Genomic DNA, 17,440 nt, shown 5'->3' on the forward strand with positions numbered 1-17,440 from the left:
GGGGAGCAGTGAGGGGTTAGGTGCCTTACTTAAGGGCACTTCAGCCGTGGGTGTGGGCATGGGAGACCAGTGCTCAACCACTTCCCCCGCCATTTCATACTGGGTCGGGGATTGAATCGGTAACCCTTCGGTTACAAACCCGAAGCCTTAACCAGTAGGCCACGGCTGCCCCCACTTAGGGTGTTTTGGATAGTCATCTACTTGATAGTGTGATGCATCAACATAAATTACACGTATACAAGTATAGTTTACTTGATTTAAATGATCATGTTTACTTTTCCACCTCAACATTAAATTACACTCATTTTAGGCAAGTAATCTCAAAATAAAAGACAAAATCAACATAATCAACAAAAGACAAAAACTGAGTTACATTTTACACATTTTAAGTAAGGATGGCTGTTAGATTTTACAGTGTATGAATAGTTTTGCATAATGAAAGAGAGGGAGAGACTATAAAGCCTGTCCTAACAAACAACTGTTAGGTAGGTCTGCAAAAATAGCACAGAGAGGCCCATCACTATGATTTACCTGGCATCACTTTCTCTCTCTTTCTCACTCCTACATGTAGACTAATCGATTTTCCACAAAAGTGTGATGATTTCACACGGAATGACCCTGATGCAAATCTAAAATGAACATTTACCAATTTAAGGAGTTTGCTTTTGCATGGCTTCCTGCGTGATGGAATGGCAGTTGATTCCTTATGGTTCATGTCTGTCGGCCTACATGTAGGTCTGTTATTAAGATATCTTTGGAATCTGTGGAAATATTCTGAATATGAATAAGTGGGCTATTCGGTGAATTCATCACACCAATACTTTGTGACTGATTGGTTGGCAGATGTTCCAAGGGCATACGGTACACTGTTAGACATTTCATTACTGTACTTTATATCACACAGTAAAATACTTTAAATTATTATTTCAGTACGTTTCTGCAAGTATGGGGATTTTGCGTGATAAGTGTGGTAAGTCACCAGATTTTTTAATTGTAGTAAGTTACCAGGTTTTTAAAAATTGCTGTCTACGTCACCTGCGACCACACACAAGTCAGAGTGACTTTCTTTGTTTATGTAAAGACTGACACAGTTTGAATGGCAGAACATTTTTTTATAAGCAATGGATTTTTTTTGAGGCCAAGGTGAAATTAAATTAAGTTAAATGTGTAATTTGGATAAAATAAACTTTTTAATATTTTTCAATAAGTTTGGCTGTGTTAATTTGATCAGCAGTAGGCTACTTCTATATAATACATTCACAATAAAATACAATATTATAATTATACACAATACTAATTAGGCCATTATTATTGATAGTATTATTATAGTAATATTGTCCAGTACAGTACTGTAAATCTGAATTGCAGTAACTTACTGGCTGCCATTTAGTTACTGTAAAAAAAAGCACTGAAATGTCTAACAGTGTATTGTAAGAAGTCATGAGAGACATGTTTGTTACTAATGAGAAATATTTAAGATAAGATTTAACAACCTCGGCATCGATGCCAATGCACAGATCTCTCTAGCATTTTGTTGTCACAGGGGCCTTGCCACATCATGGACTACATTACCCATAACACCTTGCACATCTCACTCAAACCCACAACAACAGCTTAGTTCACTGTAACTATTTTTTTTTAGCTACCTCAGATGTGAGTTAAGTAATGGCTGAGACTGAGAAGTTGGAGGAGTGTTCAGACCAGGTGAAGAGGAAACGCAGTCCCTCACCAACAATAGGGTCAGTTACGCCCAACACCTACACCTTTTACAGTGATGAATAATACATGATGCGTATATATTGTTGCCTGAGGTCTAATAGATGTTAAACCTTTGCTCTGCCTTGGGACTGCATATAAATTAGCCCAAGGCTATAATGCATCAAATGGCAACGGACCTAGGGAAATATGTACAATATGTTTCATGTCCAGTTAAGTGTACTAACAGCTACATAATGTACAATATGTTGAATGTCCAGTTAAGTGTACTAATGGCTAGATAATGTACAATATGGTGAATGTCCAGTTAAGTGTACTAATGGCTACATAATGTACAATATGTTGAAATTCTAGTTAAGTGTACTAATGGCTAGATAATGACATGATGTGCAATGTGTTGAATGTCCAGTTAAGTGTACTAATGGCTACATAATGTACAATATGTTGAATGTCCAGTTAAGTGTACTAATGACTACATAATGACATGATGTGCAATGTGTTGAATGTCCAGTTAAGTGTACTAATGGCTACATAATGTACAATATGTTGAATGTCCAGTTAAGTGTACTAATGGCTACATAATGTCATTTGTCAATAGGGAGTCAGCTGCTGATACTTTCAAAAAGTCTGGTGAGAATTCCATTTAATGCAAATTACAACTTATCAACGTTTCAATATTCACTAAGTGAAAATGTATGATAATATGCCATGTTATTATGACCACCTTTTTGAAAGTAGGTTTTGTATGCTATATCTAGCTAAGTTGCTCGGATATGACTTCTGCTGGGTGGTATTTTCAATATGTTTGCTGCATTTTCACTTCCAGTGCTGTTTCTTGTAGACATGTTGGCTAGTGAAAGACAGCTAATGCACTGCAGTGATAATTAGTGCTGTATGCTAAGTGCACACAGACTGGTATGTGGAAATAACTGAATTTTCTCTTTTTGCTTTTTGAATACCTGGACAATTCTTCTCCACTGCTTCCTCCAACCCAGTCCAGCCAGCTTCCGTCTCGTCCTCCATTACAGCTGAAACTGGAGGAGTTGTTGTGTCCCCAAATCTTGCCGGCAATATCATCCATGGACCAGTATCCATTCAGTTTTTTTCAGGTATAAAATTATGTTATGCATAATGTATGACATGTGCAATGCCAGACTTGCACACTTCATGGTTTAGATTTCTGGTGTGTTGAGGGTATTTGTTTCCCAAAATCGCTGTTGAGCAAACCATATGGTTAAATCACAATCTATGTTCCATTATTTAATGATTACTTTGACTTGTCTGCCCCTCATCATTTTCTATATGGATGTATTAAGTAATTATTAAATATTATGATGTTTTGCTTAGTATCTCGTAAAATGGTTGTATTACACACTGATGTACACAGTTGACATGGTATATATTTGAAAAAAAAAAAAATGTTATTCAGCAATGGAGAACCATCTCTGTGTCTCTTTTGTCTTCAAAGGATCTGCTGGAGCAACTTCTGCACAGAAAGAGGATGTGCGTTCTTCCGTGTCATGTGATGCAAAGACAGGTTCTGTATACAAACATATATATTCGATTCAAGTGCATTAGAAGTGAGTTAGACCAGTTGGCCTAATGTGTGTGTGAATTGTGTGAAAGATATCACACAACACATGAGTACCTTGTCTATCTCGCCACAGCACAAACAATCTCTGTGCCCAAGTAGCAGTGCTTCACCCCAATAGTCCCAAGTCACTACCTGCCTAGGAAATTGTCTGGTCTTAATCTACATTGCCATTTGTACTAAATGTGAATATGCAGACCATAAGAATTAATTAGGGATTTTTTGGCTCACTATTCTAAGCTAAGCTAACGGGGTTGCTGCCAGACTATGGCAGGGATCACATTAGCCAGTGGCAGTGGCAAGCATAACGCAATGCTCAGACCATAATAAGCATACCATAACCATACCGAACCATAAAGAGCAATAGGAAACCTGCCGCTTGCTAATGTGATCCCCGCCTAAGACAATTGAGGCAAAATGCTTTTGCTCATTCACGTGATGTGTTCCTTTAATAATGGACTTATTTATCCTGTAGTTGAGTTTTTTTTTTGTTCCCTTTTACATAGATGATGTCATTATTAAGAGCATCAGTGATCGAACCAAGAGGAGACTTAAGAGTACAGAGTACCTGTTTGAAGGTACTGAAGTGCGGAGAAAAGAAAAACTCTGTGAGGTCTACACGGAACTCTGTATCACAGATGGAGTGAGCGATGAGGTGAAAACTCAACATGAGTTGCGACAGATGGAAGTACAGTTTCAAAGGGAAAGATTTGCACAAGCTGCCATCAACTACAATGATATTTTCAAACTCTCTGCTGAACCTGGAGAACACATTAGAACTGTCATGACCAAAGGGATTGCTGGCATTGGCAAGAGTGTAACAGTGCAGAAGTTCATTCTGGACTGGAGAGAAAAAAGAGCCAATCGAGATGTGGATTTTATCTTAATGCTTCCTTTCCGTGAACTGAATTTGTTCATCGATGACCAGTACAGTCTGCATGGTCTGCTCTGCGAGTTTCACCCTGAGCTACGGAATATCCCCAATGTGGAGTTGTTCGACAAAGCCAAGATAATATTAATCTTTGATGGTCTAGATGAGAGTAAATTTTGTTTAAATTTCAAAGGGAAGGGGTCTTTGTCAAGCATTACAGACACATCATCGGTGTGCATGCTGATAGTCAACCTCCTGAAGGAGAATCTACTGCCCTCCGCCTCCATATGGATCACGTCCCGTCCAGCTGCTGCCCACCAGATTCCTCCTGAGTATATTGACCGATGGACGGAGATCCAGGGCTTTAATGATGAACAGAAGGAGCAGTACTTCAGAAACAAAATCAAAGATGGACCGGAAGCCGACAGGCTCATGAAACAGATTAAGGCTTCCAGGAGCCTCTACATCATGTCTTCCATACCTGTATTCTGCTGGATTTTAGCAACTGTGATCTTAAGAACGGGGACCAAAGGCAAGCAAGCGATTCCCCAAACACTTACTGAACTTTTCGCTCACTTTCTTCTGATTCAGCTCACAAGGACGGAGCAGAAGAATGAGGATCCTGATGACAAAGATGTAAGACAGGTCCTGAATTCCAACAAAGATGTAATCTTAAAATTGGCAGAGTTGGCATACAGAGAGCTGGAAAAGGATAATGCACTGTTTTCCGAGGAGAACTTGAAAGATTGCAGAATCGATATCCAAGACCTGGAGAAATCCGGTATGTGCACAGAAGTGTTTGTCTCAGAAACTGTGATCCTCCAGAAGAAAGTGTTCAGCTTCGTACACTTGAGCATCCAGGAGTTTCTTGCAGCTCTGTTTGTGTTTTACTCATTCTCCACTGGCAACCTGGAGGTGCTGAAGTCCTTTGCCATGGAAGGACAGCAGCTGCATGACCTGCTGGAGAGCGCAGTCAGGAAGTCCCTTCAGAGCCAGAATGGACATCTGGACCTTTTCCTCCGATTCCTTCTTGGCCTATCTCTGGAATCCAACCAGAAGCTCCTTAAAGGACTGCTCATGCACACTCAAGAAAACTCAGGGAGCATCAAGAGGACCGTCCAGTACATTAAAAATACCATCAACAGGCACAACCAGTCCACAGAGAGATGCATGAACCTTCTCCTCTGTCTGCTGGAACTGAAGGACCGCTCTCTTCACGAGGAGGTGCAACGGTATGTGGAGTCAGGGGAACTGCTCTCTCCTGCCATTTGCTCCACCCTGGCCTACATACGTCTGGTGTCAGAGGATACCCAGGAGATGTTTGACTTGACGAAGTACAATACGACAGATAAGGGACGCATGAGACTGGTCATCGCTGTCAGGAGTTGCAGAAAGGCTCGGTATGTAAGATAATGACTGAGATATTGGTATAACACAACATTACAATTTGTATGATGGTAATGTTCCTGACCAAAAACATTTGATAATGCTCCCACAGAAAGACTGATTGAAAGGAAATATGAGTATTTGACTATATAAACTTTAGATGCAATACTTCACCCATACCCTTGTCAGTTAGCCATTATTATGACCGCCGCGCAGCGAAGCGGCGGTCATATAGGTTTAGTCAGATTTTTTTTTTTTTTTTTTCTTTTTTTTTTTTTCTTTTTCGCATGCCCAAATTTCCGTCAATGATTCCCGGGACACTGAAAGACCGGGGTTAAGGGAGCATGTCAACCCATCCCATTACCACTTATTTCATGTATAGCGCCACCTAGTTAAAAATTAAAAAGCAAAAGATTTGGTGTTTTCATCACAATATCTCTGGCTGACAAGGTCAAAACTGCACGAAATTAAAAGTGTAAGATCCCCCGAAAGGAGGGTAGGGCAGACACAGTTCTCTGTGAATATCTTGAGAACCGTAGGGCCTAGGATGACCATTTTTTTCCATATGTTTGCCTCCAGGGGTCATGTTAACCCATTTCATGTGCACACATGTGCACAAACAGATACACATACTGTACATTCACAGTAATCATACGTATGACACATACTCACACAGTAGACATATGTACGCTTGCATGCACAGGCACATACGCAGGCACAAACACAAGCACGCACGCACACACACACACACACACACACACACACACTCACACACACACACTCACTCACACACACACACACACTCACTCACACACACACACACACACACACACACACACATAACATAAACATAACACAAACAATCAAGAATTTCTCAGAATTATAAACAGGCAAGATGGAGGTGGGGTTATATAAAATGAATTTTACATGTGAAATCTATGAACTAATCATGTTTTGGTACTTGTTGTCTAGCAGATACCAGTGAGAATTGAGTGTGGATAATGCAATTTAGTGAGACAGTTAGAATCATACAGTATAGGCCTTTCAGCGTGATTTCTTTTTGTGGAAAAAATGTGCTGGACTGGGCGGCGGTCATATTTTGTACCGCTCTGCGGTACATCTAGTTTTATATCAAACAGGACTGAAGCCATTGCTAAAGCTACAACAGCATTGAAGCCAGTGGGAGTGTTAACACATTGTACATTTTCTTTGTTCTTTTTTGTAGGCTTGTCCACTGTGGTCTTACCAAAGACTCGTGTGAAACTATATCATCTGCTTTGAAGTTAGAGGGCTCTCAGCTGATGGAGGTCGATCTGAGTTACAACGCGGTGGGAGACTCTGGGGTGAGCATGTTACTGGAGGGGTTGACTGACCGAAACAGCAGACTGCACACTTTGAGGTTAGTATAAGCACACATGTTTATTTCAATCTAAACCATTTTTGCTATGGAAACTCTTGTTGCACCCATTTAGGTGATGAGATAATATTCAATGGGAATTGAACTTGTGTTTCGAAGGGTGGTGGGTTCAATCCCTTGACAGCGCTTAGTTAGAAACTGCCGAGATAAGTTTTTTTTTTTTTTTTGTTATATAGACACAAATAGAAATAATTTACCTGTTATTGAATGAATGATTTTATGAATGTTATATTGCTATTGTGTGTAAAATCATCGGAAACCAATGACACCACAATATGGCAGCTGGATGTTGGACATGTTGGAAAATTCAATCCCACTAGTCTCACACTTTTCAAAACACTGTACAAACAGATTGAGGTGAATCAATATATAAATTACATGAAATTCCAGTAATGGTATGGAGCATATTCTAGACCAGGGGTTCCCAAACTTTTCCACGACAAGGCCCCCCAAATACCACTAGGTTCTGGCCAAGGACCCCCTTGCTGTGTTCGTAAACCTATCGACAATACTATGGCAAATGTAAAATTACATTAAAGGAGAATTCCGGTGTGATATTGACCTAAAGTGTATTGAAACATGATACCGAGTGTGAACGTATGTCTCATAGCCCATCTCGACTTGTCCCCTGCACTCCAAAATCTGGCGCTAGTTAGCCGATGCTACCAACAACTTTTTCAGTAGTGGTGCTTCGGCATCGGGCTAGCCATGCAAATAAATCACTGTTTTACACCCATTTACGAGGCTCAATGTATCTCCACACTTCATTGGTAGACTTCCTAGGGCCCTGACATTTAAAACGAGACATTGAGAACTTTGAAAAAGCACTGGTAGTTTACTTACAAGACGATTTATACAGACAGTATCTTCACGAAGTTTAACGTTTGCAGCCATCTTGAATTTAGTCACGATAAGTCGAGCAACGAGTAAGAATGAACAGGTATGATAAGGGATCAGATTCCAAAAATAATTCAGTGGAAATGCATGGATTCCAGTTTCTTCCAGTAGCAGCAACTGGAATCCATGCATTTCCACTGAATTATTTTTGGAATCTGATCCCTTATCATACCTGTTCATTCTTACTCGTTGCTCGACTTATCGTGACTAAATTCAAGATGGCTGCAAACGTTAAACTTCGTGAAGATACTGTCTGTATAAATCGTCTTGTAAGTAAACTACCAGTGCTTTTTCAAAGTTCTCAATGTCTCGTTTTAAATGTCAGGGCCCTAGGAAGTCTACCAATGAAGTGTGGAGATACATTGAGCCTCGTAAATGGGTGTAAAACAGTGATTTATTTGCATGGCTAGCCCGATGCCGAAGCACCACTATTGAAAAAGATGTTGGTAGCATCGGCTAACTAGCGCCAGCTTTTGGAGTGCAGGGGACAAGCCGAGATGGGCTATGAGACATACGTTCACACTCGGTATCATGTTTCGATACACTTTAGGTCAATATCACACCGGAATTCTCCTTTAAGCTAATTCTAACAATTATTTTAGCCACAAGCACTTCGCGATGGAGCATACATTGAGGCCCCCCTGGCACCCCCTCGCGGCCCCCCAGGGGGCCCTTGGCCCCCACTTTGAAAACCACTGTTCTAGACGACTCATTTGTAGCAAATACTTCAGTCATTTCCCCTTGGAAAAGTAGGCTTTTACAATGTTACATTGCTAAGTATTTGCCCAAACACACCATGTAACTAGGTTATATCAGTGCCAACCGTGCCATTATTTTAAGGTTGCTAAAATTTGGCTTTGTAGGTAGATGGGTAGGGGATAGGCAGCTTGCCCCGCTAGGTTTTAGACCAAAAGCGCCTCACCAATGATTTCAGTTATAGATGGCGTCCTTTGTTGGATTAAAGTTAATAGCAGTAGTTTATGAACAGTGCAGCATTTTTTTTCCCCACCATGTTGCGGGCTGACTGAAAGTAGTATGCTGGCCGTATATTGCCCAGGTATGTTTTAGACCAATGCTCCTCACCAACTCTATGCTATTCTCTCAGTGTTTCCCATACATTGACTTGTTTGTGGCGGCCCACCACAATATCAACACTGACCACCACACAATGATTTTCCACGTTGTACTAAATTGTGCTTAGATCTGGTTAGCATCATAACTACGCTGTGCTAATTTGTTAAAAACTGTTGTATTAAGGTTAATTCTGCAAATCAACCACCACAAATGGAATCCAATACTGTGGGAAACACTGTCTCTGTTCCCTCTCCGTGCAGGATGGCGAGCTGTGATCTAACAGGAAGTACTTGCAGGTCTCTAACATCAGCCCTTCAGCTCGCGGAGTCACATCTGAGAGAGCTGGACCTGACCAACAACGACCTGACCGATTCAGGTGTAGCAGAGTTGTACTCTGCATTGTGCCACCAGGATTGCAAACTCAAGACATTGAGGTACGATGTGTACACTGATATCACTGACTGTTCTCATCCTGGAGTCCAGAAATGTATATCTACAATGCATGAACATTAGGGAGGTAACAGGCATTGTGTTCCTTTCAGTATATGAAGAAATATTTTGAGTTTTAATTTGTCTCCAACTTATTCTATTTAAAGAATCTTTAGAAAATCATATTATGAATTTAAAATTGTGAATCACACTGAATCAGGAGTTGAGTGTATTGTTACATCCCTAATGAAGTCATTCATTCATTCATGTATTTTATCCAATGCAACTAAGGCCATCGTTATACCAGAAGACTTTGACTTGATTTGTGAAAGATTCTTGAAAGATTATAGTCTTTTGAGTAAAGCTTGACTGGGAGGCATTAGTTGAAAGACTCCAATCTTTCACAAATCCCGTCAAAGTCTTCTGATGTATGGGTAGCATTAGTCAGATATTTTGGTGATTGCAAAGCCAGTCTCATTAGATCAATTTGGGGTCAAGTGTCTTGCGCAAATATTTGCTTTTAACACTTATACGCACAATATGAAATCTTGATACAGTATTTCATAAAGTACTTCAATTAAAACACAGTAATATTTAGCTAAATCACAGAGAAAGAATATCCCTTGGGATCAATAATGGTATATATACTAATTTAATACTGGACTATAAGAATAGTGCATAGAGAATAGTGCTGACATATAATTAATATCATGTGATGTGGCCTCCAACAGCAGGAAAGGTGCATGTGGTATTTGGCTTGAGTTGTCTCTGCTGAAACTACAGCATGACAATCATGGGTTTTGTCATGTATGTAATGGTTTTGCCTGGAAACAATGTAGTTGAACCTGTATAGGAATGGGCCTCGCCCCAGAGAACTTTGGTTTTTCTGCTGGAAATTGTTGATGGTAACATGTCCCCGGTCGTGATTAAAGATGGCACCCTTTTTACTGTGTTGCTTTGTGGTTAAGATTCTTTAACACATTTCACTTGAGAATACAGTAAACTAGTCATATTTATTTTATTCCTATGGATTATTTACAACTGCTTTTGTTCATGGCAGACTTGCACAGTGCAACCTCACAGGAGACTCTTGTGTGAAGCTGGCTTCAGCTCTGCGATCGGCACATTCCACCATTTTGGAGCTGGACCTGTCCAATAACGACCTGGGTGACTCGGGAGTTGAGGGGTTGTGTGCGGCACTGGGTGACCTGAACTGCAAACTGGAAATGCTGAAGTAAGTACTTCACACACTTCAGAGGAGTATACCGGTTGTGTTTATATGCCCGACGAGTTCGGACATCTCATAACATAACCTCTTTCTCTTATGCTCTTTGGTTGTCTTGTCTCAGTGAGAGGTTTCTTCAGCCCATCTCTCTCTATATCTCTTTCTCTCTCTCTCTCTCTCTCTTTCTCTCCCATAGACTCTGTGGCTGTCTTCACCATACCTAGAGATTGGCATGGGGTACTTTCCATAAGATCATCTCTCAATGCAAATCAAACCAGCTATTGGGCTAACTGAAATAAAACCATGCCAATCTAGGTATGGTGAAGGGTATGTGATGATGTGGGCCTATTTTAATTCCAAAGGCCAAGTGTCCTGGATCCATGGAATAACTGACCTTTAAAAATAAAATTCTGCCTGCCTCTATGGGAATTTAACATAGGAGTGTGTACACATATGCCCCCTGTATTTTAAGGAAGAGCATGCATTTATTTATGATACATTACCAATATTTATTCACAAAAAAAATTGGTGTCCTTAAAGGTAGGATTTTTCCTCTTTTTTTTTAAATTCAGGCATTAAAGAGCAATTTCCAAAAGATGATTTCTTTCCCCTATTTCTAGTCAACTTTAGCATGGGTTTGTGAACTTATTCTCACCACTGTTGTTGTGTAAATGTCTAAACTGGTTGAATGGAAGTCCCCTTCGTGGGACAATTTATATTGTTCTTTTTTGTTTGTTAGTGGGGTATTCTATTTGTTATACTGGTATCCTAAGTCAGTGTGTTACCTGTAGTGAAGTTTTTTTTAATCAAATCTCTTCTCTCTCTCTCTCTCTCTCTCTCTCTCTCTCTCTCTCTCTCTCTCTCTCTCTCTCTCTCCCGAATAGGCTCTCCGGTTGTCTTGTCACAGAGAAGGGTTGTGGCTTCCTGTCCTCAGCTCTCAGACAATGTCCTTCCCGCCTCAGAGAACTGGACCTGAGCTACAATTACCCAGGAGACACTGGATGCCTGAAGGACAAAGAGTGCCACCTAGAAAAACTGAAGTGAGTTTTAGTGTTGTTTGTGTATGTATGACCAGAAATGTACTTGTATTCATTTAGAGTTGATGTTTTATACAAAGTGATTTACAAATGAGGAATGACGTTTAAACTACAGTGCAATAGTACTAAGAGCATGGACGGATTATCATGACCACGGGCCCTAGGCACAACATGCGAACACATACACACAGTCTAACAGGTGACATATGGTTTGGTGTTGGTTTACTCATGCATTACCATTTTCAAAAAGTGTGAAACCTGTGAGAAATAGGCGAAAGGCTAATCATTAATCTACTAGCCTACAAGCTGAAATTTGGTATGAAATTGTAGGCTATTCTGTTTAGATTCTATTAAATTCTGGGGTACGGGGGTTTCTGGCAGATAATTGGACGATTTCCACACAATTTTGAAAATAAGCTTTAGGATAGCTGCCTGTCATCTGACTCATCCAAACCATGTGCATGTGTGAAACAAACACTAACATGGGACTTGGACATCACAATGAATGAGGAATAAACAAATCTGCACTGATAAGTAGTAGTACTAGTTTAGTACTACTTTAGTATAGTAAATTTTAAAGAGGCCATCATGGTTTCTCAAAGCTGCTGTTGCCTACTGGTTGTGCTTTGGGGTTAGTATGTCTATATTTCTTCACTTTTAGCTTTAACTTTGGACAAAATGTGTCACATATCAACACACATTGATTGTAAGCTATACCAGGCACTAACAACAAACAATAATGTGCTTGCTCTATGCGTAAATCCATTTTAAATTATGCATGTGCTTACTGCGCTACACTCAAAATATAATTTGCAGTAGTGTCTATCCCGCTCAAAAGTTTAGACAGAAGTAGATTTCATGTTCATGAGTTGTTGAAGTAGATAGATCATCACATACCCTAGGATTGTTATGAATAATGTACTTGATGTGAGCGCATTGCTTGCAATAATATCAATTATTGCGGATGTTTCGTGTCACATGTCTGTAAATAAGTGCAATTTGTCAAGTCTTTCAGGACCCCCCTGGAGTGCTAAGTGCCCACTTTGCCTAGATGCATTAATCCGTCTATGCCTAAGAGTAACAGGAAATGCTTTGGAAATACAAAGAGAGGGTTGCCAACACAGCTCATTTTAATTTCAGGAAAATGTTAGATATTGCAGATCAAAAGCACAGGGATTATTTATGATTGACGGTGATGATGGTTACTAAATCAATCCTATTCAGTAAAGGTTTTGATATCTTGTAAATAATTGTCAACTACGCAATACATGTGTATATTATTTGTATGTTTGTATGTATGTGTATCAATGTATGTTTGCATCTGTGTTTCCTTTCCTTACAGTGTGGATCATAATGACGGTTGCTGGCTGAAACCAGGTCTACAGAAATGTAATTATGAAACCTCTGGATTTTGTTTTCTATGTATTTGCTGAAATCCTTCCTGTGTTCTGGATTGTGTTGATGTATCATCAGATAAGTCATAGCAGTTATTTTGGGGGTTTGTGTGTGTATATTGGATCCACAGATGCACGTCCAGATTGTTTATGTTTATGGTTGTTATGAAAATGTGCCATTATTGTTATTATTTAGAATATGTGCAGATGTCTGGGATACACACACACACATAAAGTGTATTTTTTAAGTATATTGTTGGGGCTTGTTTGGGACACACACACACACATAAAGTGTAGTTTTTTAAGTATATTGTTGGGGCTTGTTTGGGATACACACACACACATAAAGTATATCAGTGTTTCCCATACATTGACTAATCTGTGGCGGGTCACCACAAAATAAAAATCGGCCGCCACACATAAATATTCTATGTTTAATTTAATTTAATTTAATTTAAATATAAGATCAAATCCTTGCATTGCCATTGAGCTGTAGCCTGGCGGGCCATCCTATATCATTGAAATGTATAGTCTGGAATCGAACCATTTAACTCACATAATCCAAGGGGCGGGCAGAGAATTGTCTTTTAAACTGCCTAGGCATGCAATAGGCCAGCGCTACGACCATATCCGTATCCGGTCGCCAAAATGGCACATACATCCTTCTTCGAAAGGAATGACTTAAGTGCATTGTGTTGCTCAACTTTCAAAGAAAAGCACAAATCCAACTCCTCCAACGTTAATGCCAACGCCGATTCAAACAACCACACTTCGTTTGCCATAGCCACCTTCCTTGTTGTTCACCGTCGCAGGACTGTCGTTATCCTGTTAAGCCCGCCTTAAGACTCTCTAACAAAATAGAGCGCTGTGATTGGATGACATCCACAGCGTCAGCCAATAGAAATCCCTATGGTTTGGTACTAGACGTACAGGCTGAGCAAATTAATTTGCCGCCGCTAGGTTGTGTCTAGATTTCTAGGCTAATTGAGCTGCGCTTTTTATGCACGCAGCCTTTCCTTGCCCCGCCCCGCTCTCTCTCGTAGCCCGCTGCCCCTCCTCTGCATGTGCATTTAACAAAATATTCACGATTGTTGAAGGATTGTTGTTGCCACATAGAAGCATTGCATAGAACACGTCTGGCTAAATTGCTATTAAATCCGCTTAGTATCGTGACCATGCTGCGCAAATTTGTTCAAAACTGCTGCATTGAAGTTAACTCTGCTAAGATCTTATCACAACATAGTAGGCTACATTGAAGAGACTAAACTAAGTTCAGTTATCTCAAAGCTAACATTAGAATACTGTTTGGGTGTCGAATTTAGCATGCTTAGCCTACTTACAGCTGCTTGTCAATTTCGTTGAAGGGCTCATTTTATTGACTCTGACACTGAATGTTTGCAAAATCCCGATGTAAATGGAAAAGTGTTTTCCAAAATTCAAAAGTGCTTGTCCCAAGGAGAAGTACGAACATTTATTTTAACTATGTAGAAAACGTTATGAATTGCATCCACACATCAGCAGCCTTTAAACTGTGTTACAATTGCAATTTGCAAGGGTTCCCTCACGAACGTCTTAAAGTGACAGGCACTCAATTAGACCTATACACTACCAAGGCGATGCCCACCCCCCCCTCCCGTTGTCCAAGTCAGCTACCGCCACAAATAGAATCTAATTCTGTGGGAAACACTGTATATTGTTGGGGCTTGTCTGGGATACACACACACACACGCACACACACACACACATAAAGTGTAGTTTTTTAAGTATATTGTTTGTGATAGTATATTGTTGTTGTTATTAGTTTTTTAAATTATATTGTTGGAGCTTGTTTGCCGTTATTGTGATGAAAGAGACTGACAGCAAGCGTGTGGGAGAGAGAGATCGGAAGGGATTGGGAAATGACCCGGGTTGGACTCGAACCTGGGACCCCGTGGCCACTCGGACCTGGAAGTGGTGCGGGCGCTGTAGCCAGGTGTGCCACAGTAAGTGTAATATATATAATCTGACATTTCTGCAGATGCCTGGGAGCTCACACTGGACGTCAACACGGTCCACCCCGAGGTGCAGCTCAGCGACGGGAACAGGACGCTGACACATGTGGACGAAGAGCAGCCGTACCTTGACCACCCGGAGCGGTTTGACCACTGCCCCCAGGTGCTGTGCACCGAGGGCCTCAGGGGACGCCACTACTGGGAGGCCGAGTGGAGCGGCGGCGAGGCCGTCATCGGCGTGGCCTACCGGAGCATCCGCAGGAAGATGTGGGGCGCCGACTGCAAGATCGGACTGGACGACAAGTCGTGCGGCCTGTGGTGTGAAGGTGGGCGGTACTCCATGAGGCATAACAAGAACAAAACGATCATACCCCCACCGGCGTCCTCCTCCTCCTCCTCCTCCAACCCCACCCATTCCAAGAGAGTGGGAGTATATCTGGACTGGCCCGCCGGAACCCTGTCCTTCTTTAGTGTCTCGTCCGGAAGACTCGTCCACATGCACACCTTCTACTCCACGTTCACCGATCCCCTCTACCCGGGGTTCTGGGTCCACGTCGATTCCTCCGTGTCCCTGTGCCAGGTCACATGATGCCCACAGCCACTAGTTGGGTTCATCCAAATCTGGATGCCTGTAGCAGCACGGTAATACATCACATCATAAAAAAAACAAATCCATCATGGGACGATTACCCTGTTTTTGGACCTTTTAGACCTTTTTTTATGTTTGGACCATTTACCAGTGGGGATGTCGATACAACAAAAACTGTGGTTAAAACATGGACCAAATAATCATGTGAAGGAGTTTTGACACTCCTTATTGTATAGTTATGTAAGTGTGTGCATAAATAACAGTACAATAATTTAAAGGTTGTATTCATTAGGTGTTTTTGATATTTGTTTAGTTTGTTCTTGGTTTTATCTTAGATGGGACTCTTGAGGTCCACAAAAGTTGCATGTCTGCACTGGCTCCCTGGTTCATCTACTTTACATTCACTCACCCACCCTGTAGCTGCCTTGCTGACCTAGCTGTTGGCTGCAGCAACTCAAGCTAGGTAGCACCAATTTTCATTTTATTTTTCATACCAACATTACTCTGTGACCTCGAGAACAGAGATCACTAGATTTCTCCTTTAAGTGTCACCTGTATCCAAAAATGTTATATTTTATGAATGTATTGTTTTTTTTTTATCTGCACTGTATAGTATTTTGTTAGATACAGTATTTGGTAGTATATATTTTATAATACAGCAGTTCGTTTTGTACCTAGTTTAGCATTTAGTTTAATTTTGTAATATATGGCCTGTGTGGTCATGTCCTGCAGTGTGTCTTTCTCTCTTTTATGAGACTGACTGCTCTTGTCTGAGAAAAAACACTGAACAAATAAATTGTAAAACTGATATCTAAAATATCTGTTTTATATTGAAGGTTCCGTCCACGATTCTAATGCAATCAAAACTACCATGAAAAAAATATATTAAAGATGACAACAGCGAGTTTGATGTTACATTCCAATACACTTTCATTACACATTTACACGACACGACTGGACTGAAAGGATCTGTAGACAAAGCATTTCATTCTTATGAAGTTTCATTACTAAAGCACAGCTGATCTCAATTCTTCAGTTAACAGTCTCATAGAAACCCAGACTGCTCGTTTACCTTTATGAGATAAATCTCTTGTGTCACAGAGAGAAAAAGTGCAAGCAGAGAACATAATTCAGGTTTGAGAGACTTGTAGTATACGTCAAAACTGAAGTTCCAATGATCTACAAATCAGCCCTCCCTGCTAAAATACCTCCCATACTGTACTCTTAAAACAGTCCTGTAGTGATGTAGCAGCCTCCTCACTCCTGCACTGTCTTTACAGCTGGTTTGGTTCTGCAGACAACTGGTTTATAAGATGTCAGTGTCAGAAAGAGTGAACGAGCAGAGAACCTAAATCAGGTTTGATAGACCGGAAGGATATGTAGAAACTGGAGTTCTCACTAGTTGAACCCACAATAAACAAAACTAAATGCATGGGATATTTATGTTTACTCACTACGCAGGTACTGATCTCAGACTCTAAAGGGCATATAACTAAGGCATGCATTATGTACTTTGTGCATTATGTACTTTGTGCATTATGTACTTTGTGATGTCATAATTGATGATGTTCGTACAGCGGAGTAAGGACATTACTGTGCCCCGGAACGTACACTCTACTGCTCTGCTACATGCTATACATGTATGTGTACTACAATACTGCCATACGATTGCAATGCCACCTACAGGTCATTACATGGCATTCCCATCCACTACATTCTGATACATTTTCAATCATAACACATGTTCCCCTGGGAAAATGAAGCCATGGTATGAGTAGCACTTTTTTCCAAGTTTACACAAGTTGTTCATCACTAAAATATGG

The 17,440-nt window shown here is 40.6% G+C and overlaps 1 protein-coding gene across 3 annotated transcripts in view; it reads left to right on the forward strand.

The window, feature by feature from the left end:
* The window catches only part of LOC121719406 (NACHT, LRR and PYD domains-containing protein 12-like), an 18,444-nt gene extending 2,019 nt beyond the window's left edge, over positions 1 to 16,425 (forward strand). For 2 of the 3 annotated variants that reach the window (XM_042104998.1, XM_042105000.1), the window contains exons 2-12: positions 1,643 to 1,739; positions 2,315 to 2,346; positions 2,712 to 2,825; positions 3,185 to 3,253; positions 3,814 to 5,578; positions 6,790 to 6,963; positions 9,213 to 9,386; positions 10,442 to 10,615; positions 11,491 to 11,646; positions 12,986 to 13,032; positions 15,055 to 16,425. In XM_042104998.1, coding sequence (XP_041960932.1) covers positions 1,666 to 1,739; positions 2,315 to 2,346; positions 2,712 to 2,825; positions 3,185 to 3,253; positions 3,814 to 5,578; positions 6,790 to 6,963; positions 9,213 to 9,386; positions 10,442 to 10,615; positions 11,491 to 11,646; positions 12,986 to 13,032; positions 15,055 to 15,617 — 3,342 coding nt within the window. In that variant the 5' untranslated portion in view covers positions 1,643 to 1,665 and the 3' untranslated portion in view covers positions 15,618 to 16,425. Of the gene's footprint in view, positions 1 to 930; positions 971 to 1,642; positions 1,740 to 2,314; positions 2,347 to 2,711; positions 2,826 to 3,184; positions 3,254 to 3,813; positions 5,579 to 6,789; positions 6,964 to 9,212; positions 9,387 to 10,441; positions 10,616 to 11,490; positions 11,647 to 12,985; positions 13,033 to 15,054 lie in introns of all 3 variants that reach the window. The other variant, XM_042104999.1, reaches the window with a different exon arrangement.
* Positions 16,426 to 17,440: the final 1,015 nt, after the last annotated feature.

This window comes from Alosa sapidissima, chromosome 9, assembly GCF_018492685.1.
Source record: "Alosa sapidissima isolate fAloSap1 chromosome 9, fAloSap1.pri, whole genome shotgun sequence".
Lineage (NCBI taxonomy): Eukaryota > Metazoa > Chordata > Actinopteri > Clupeiformes > Clupeidae > Alosa > Alosa sapidissima.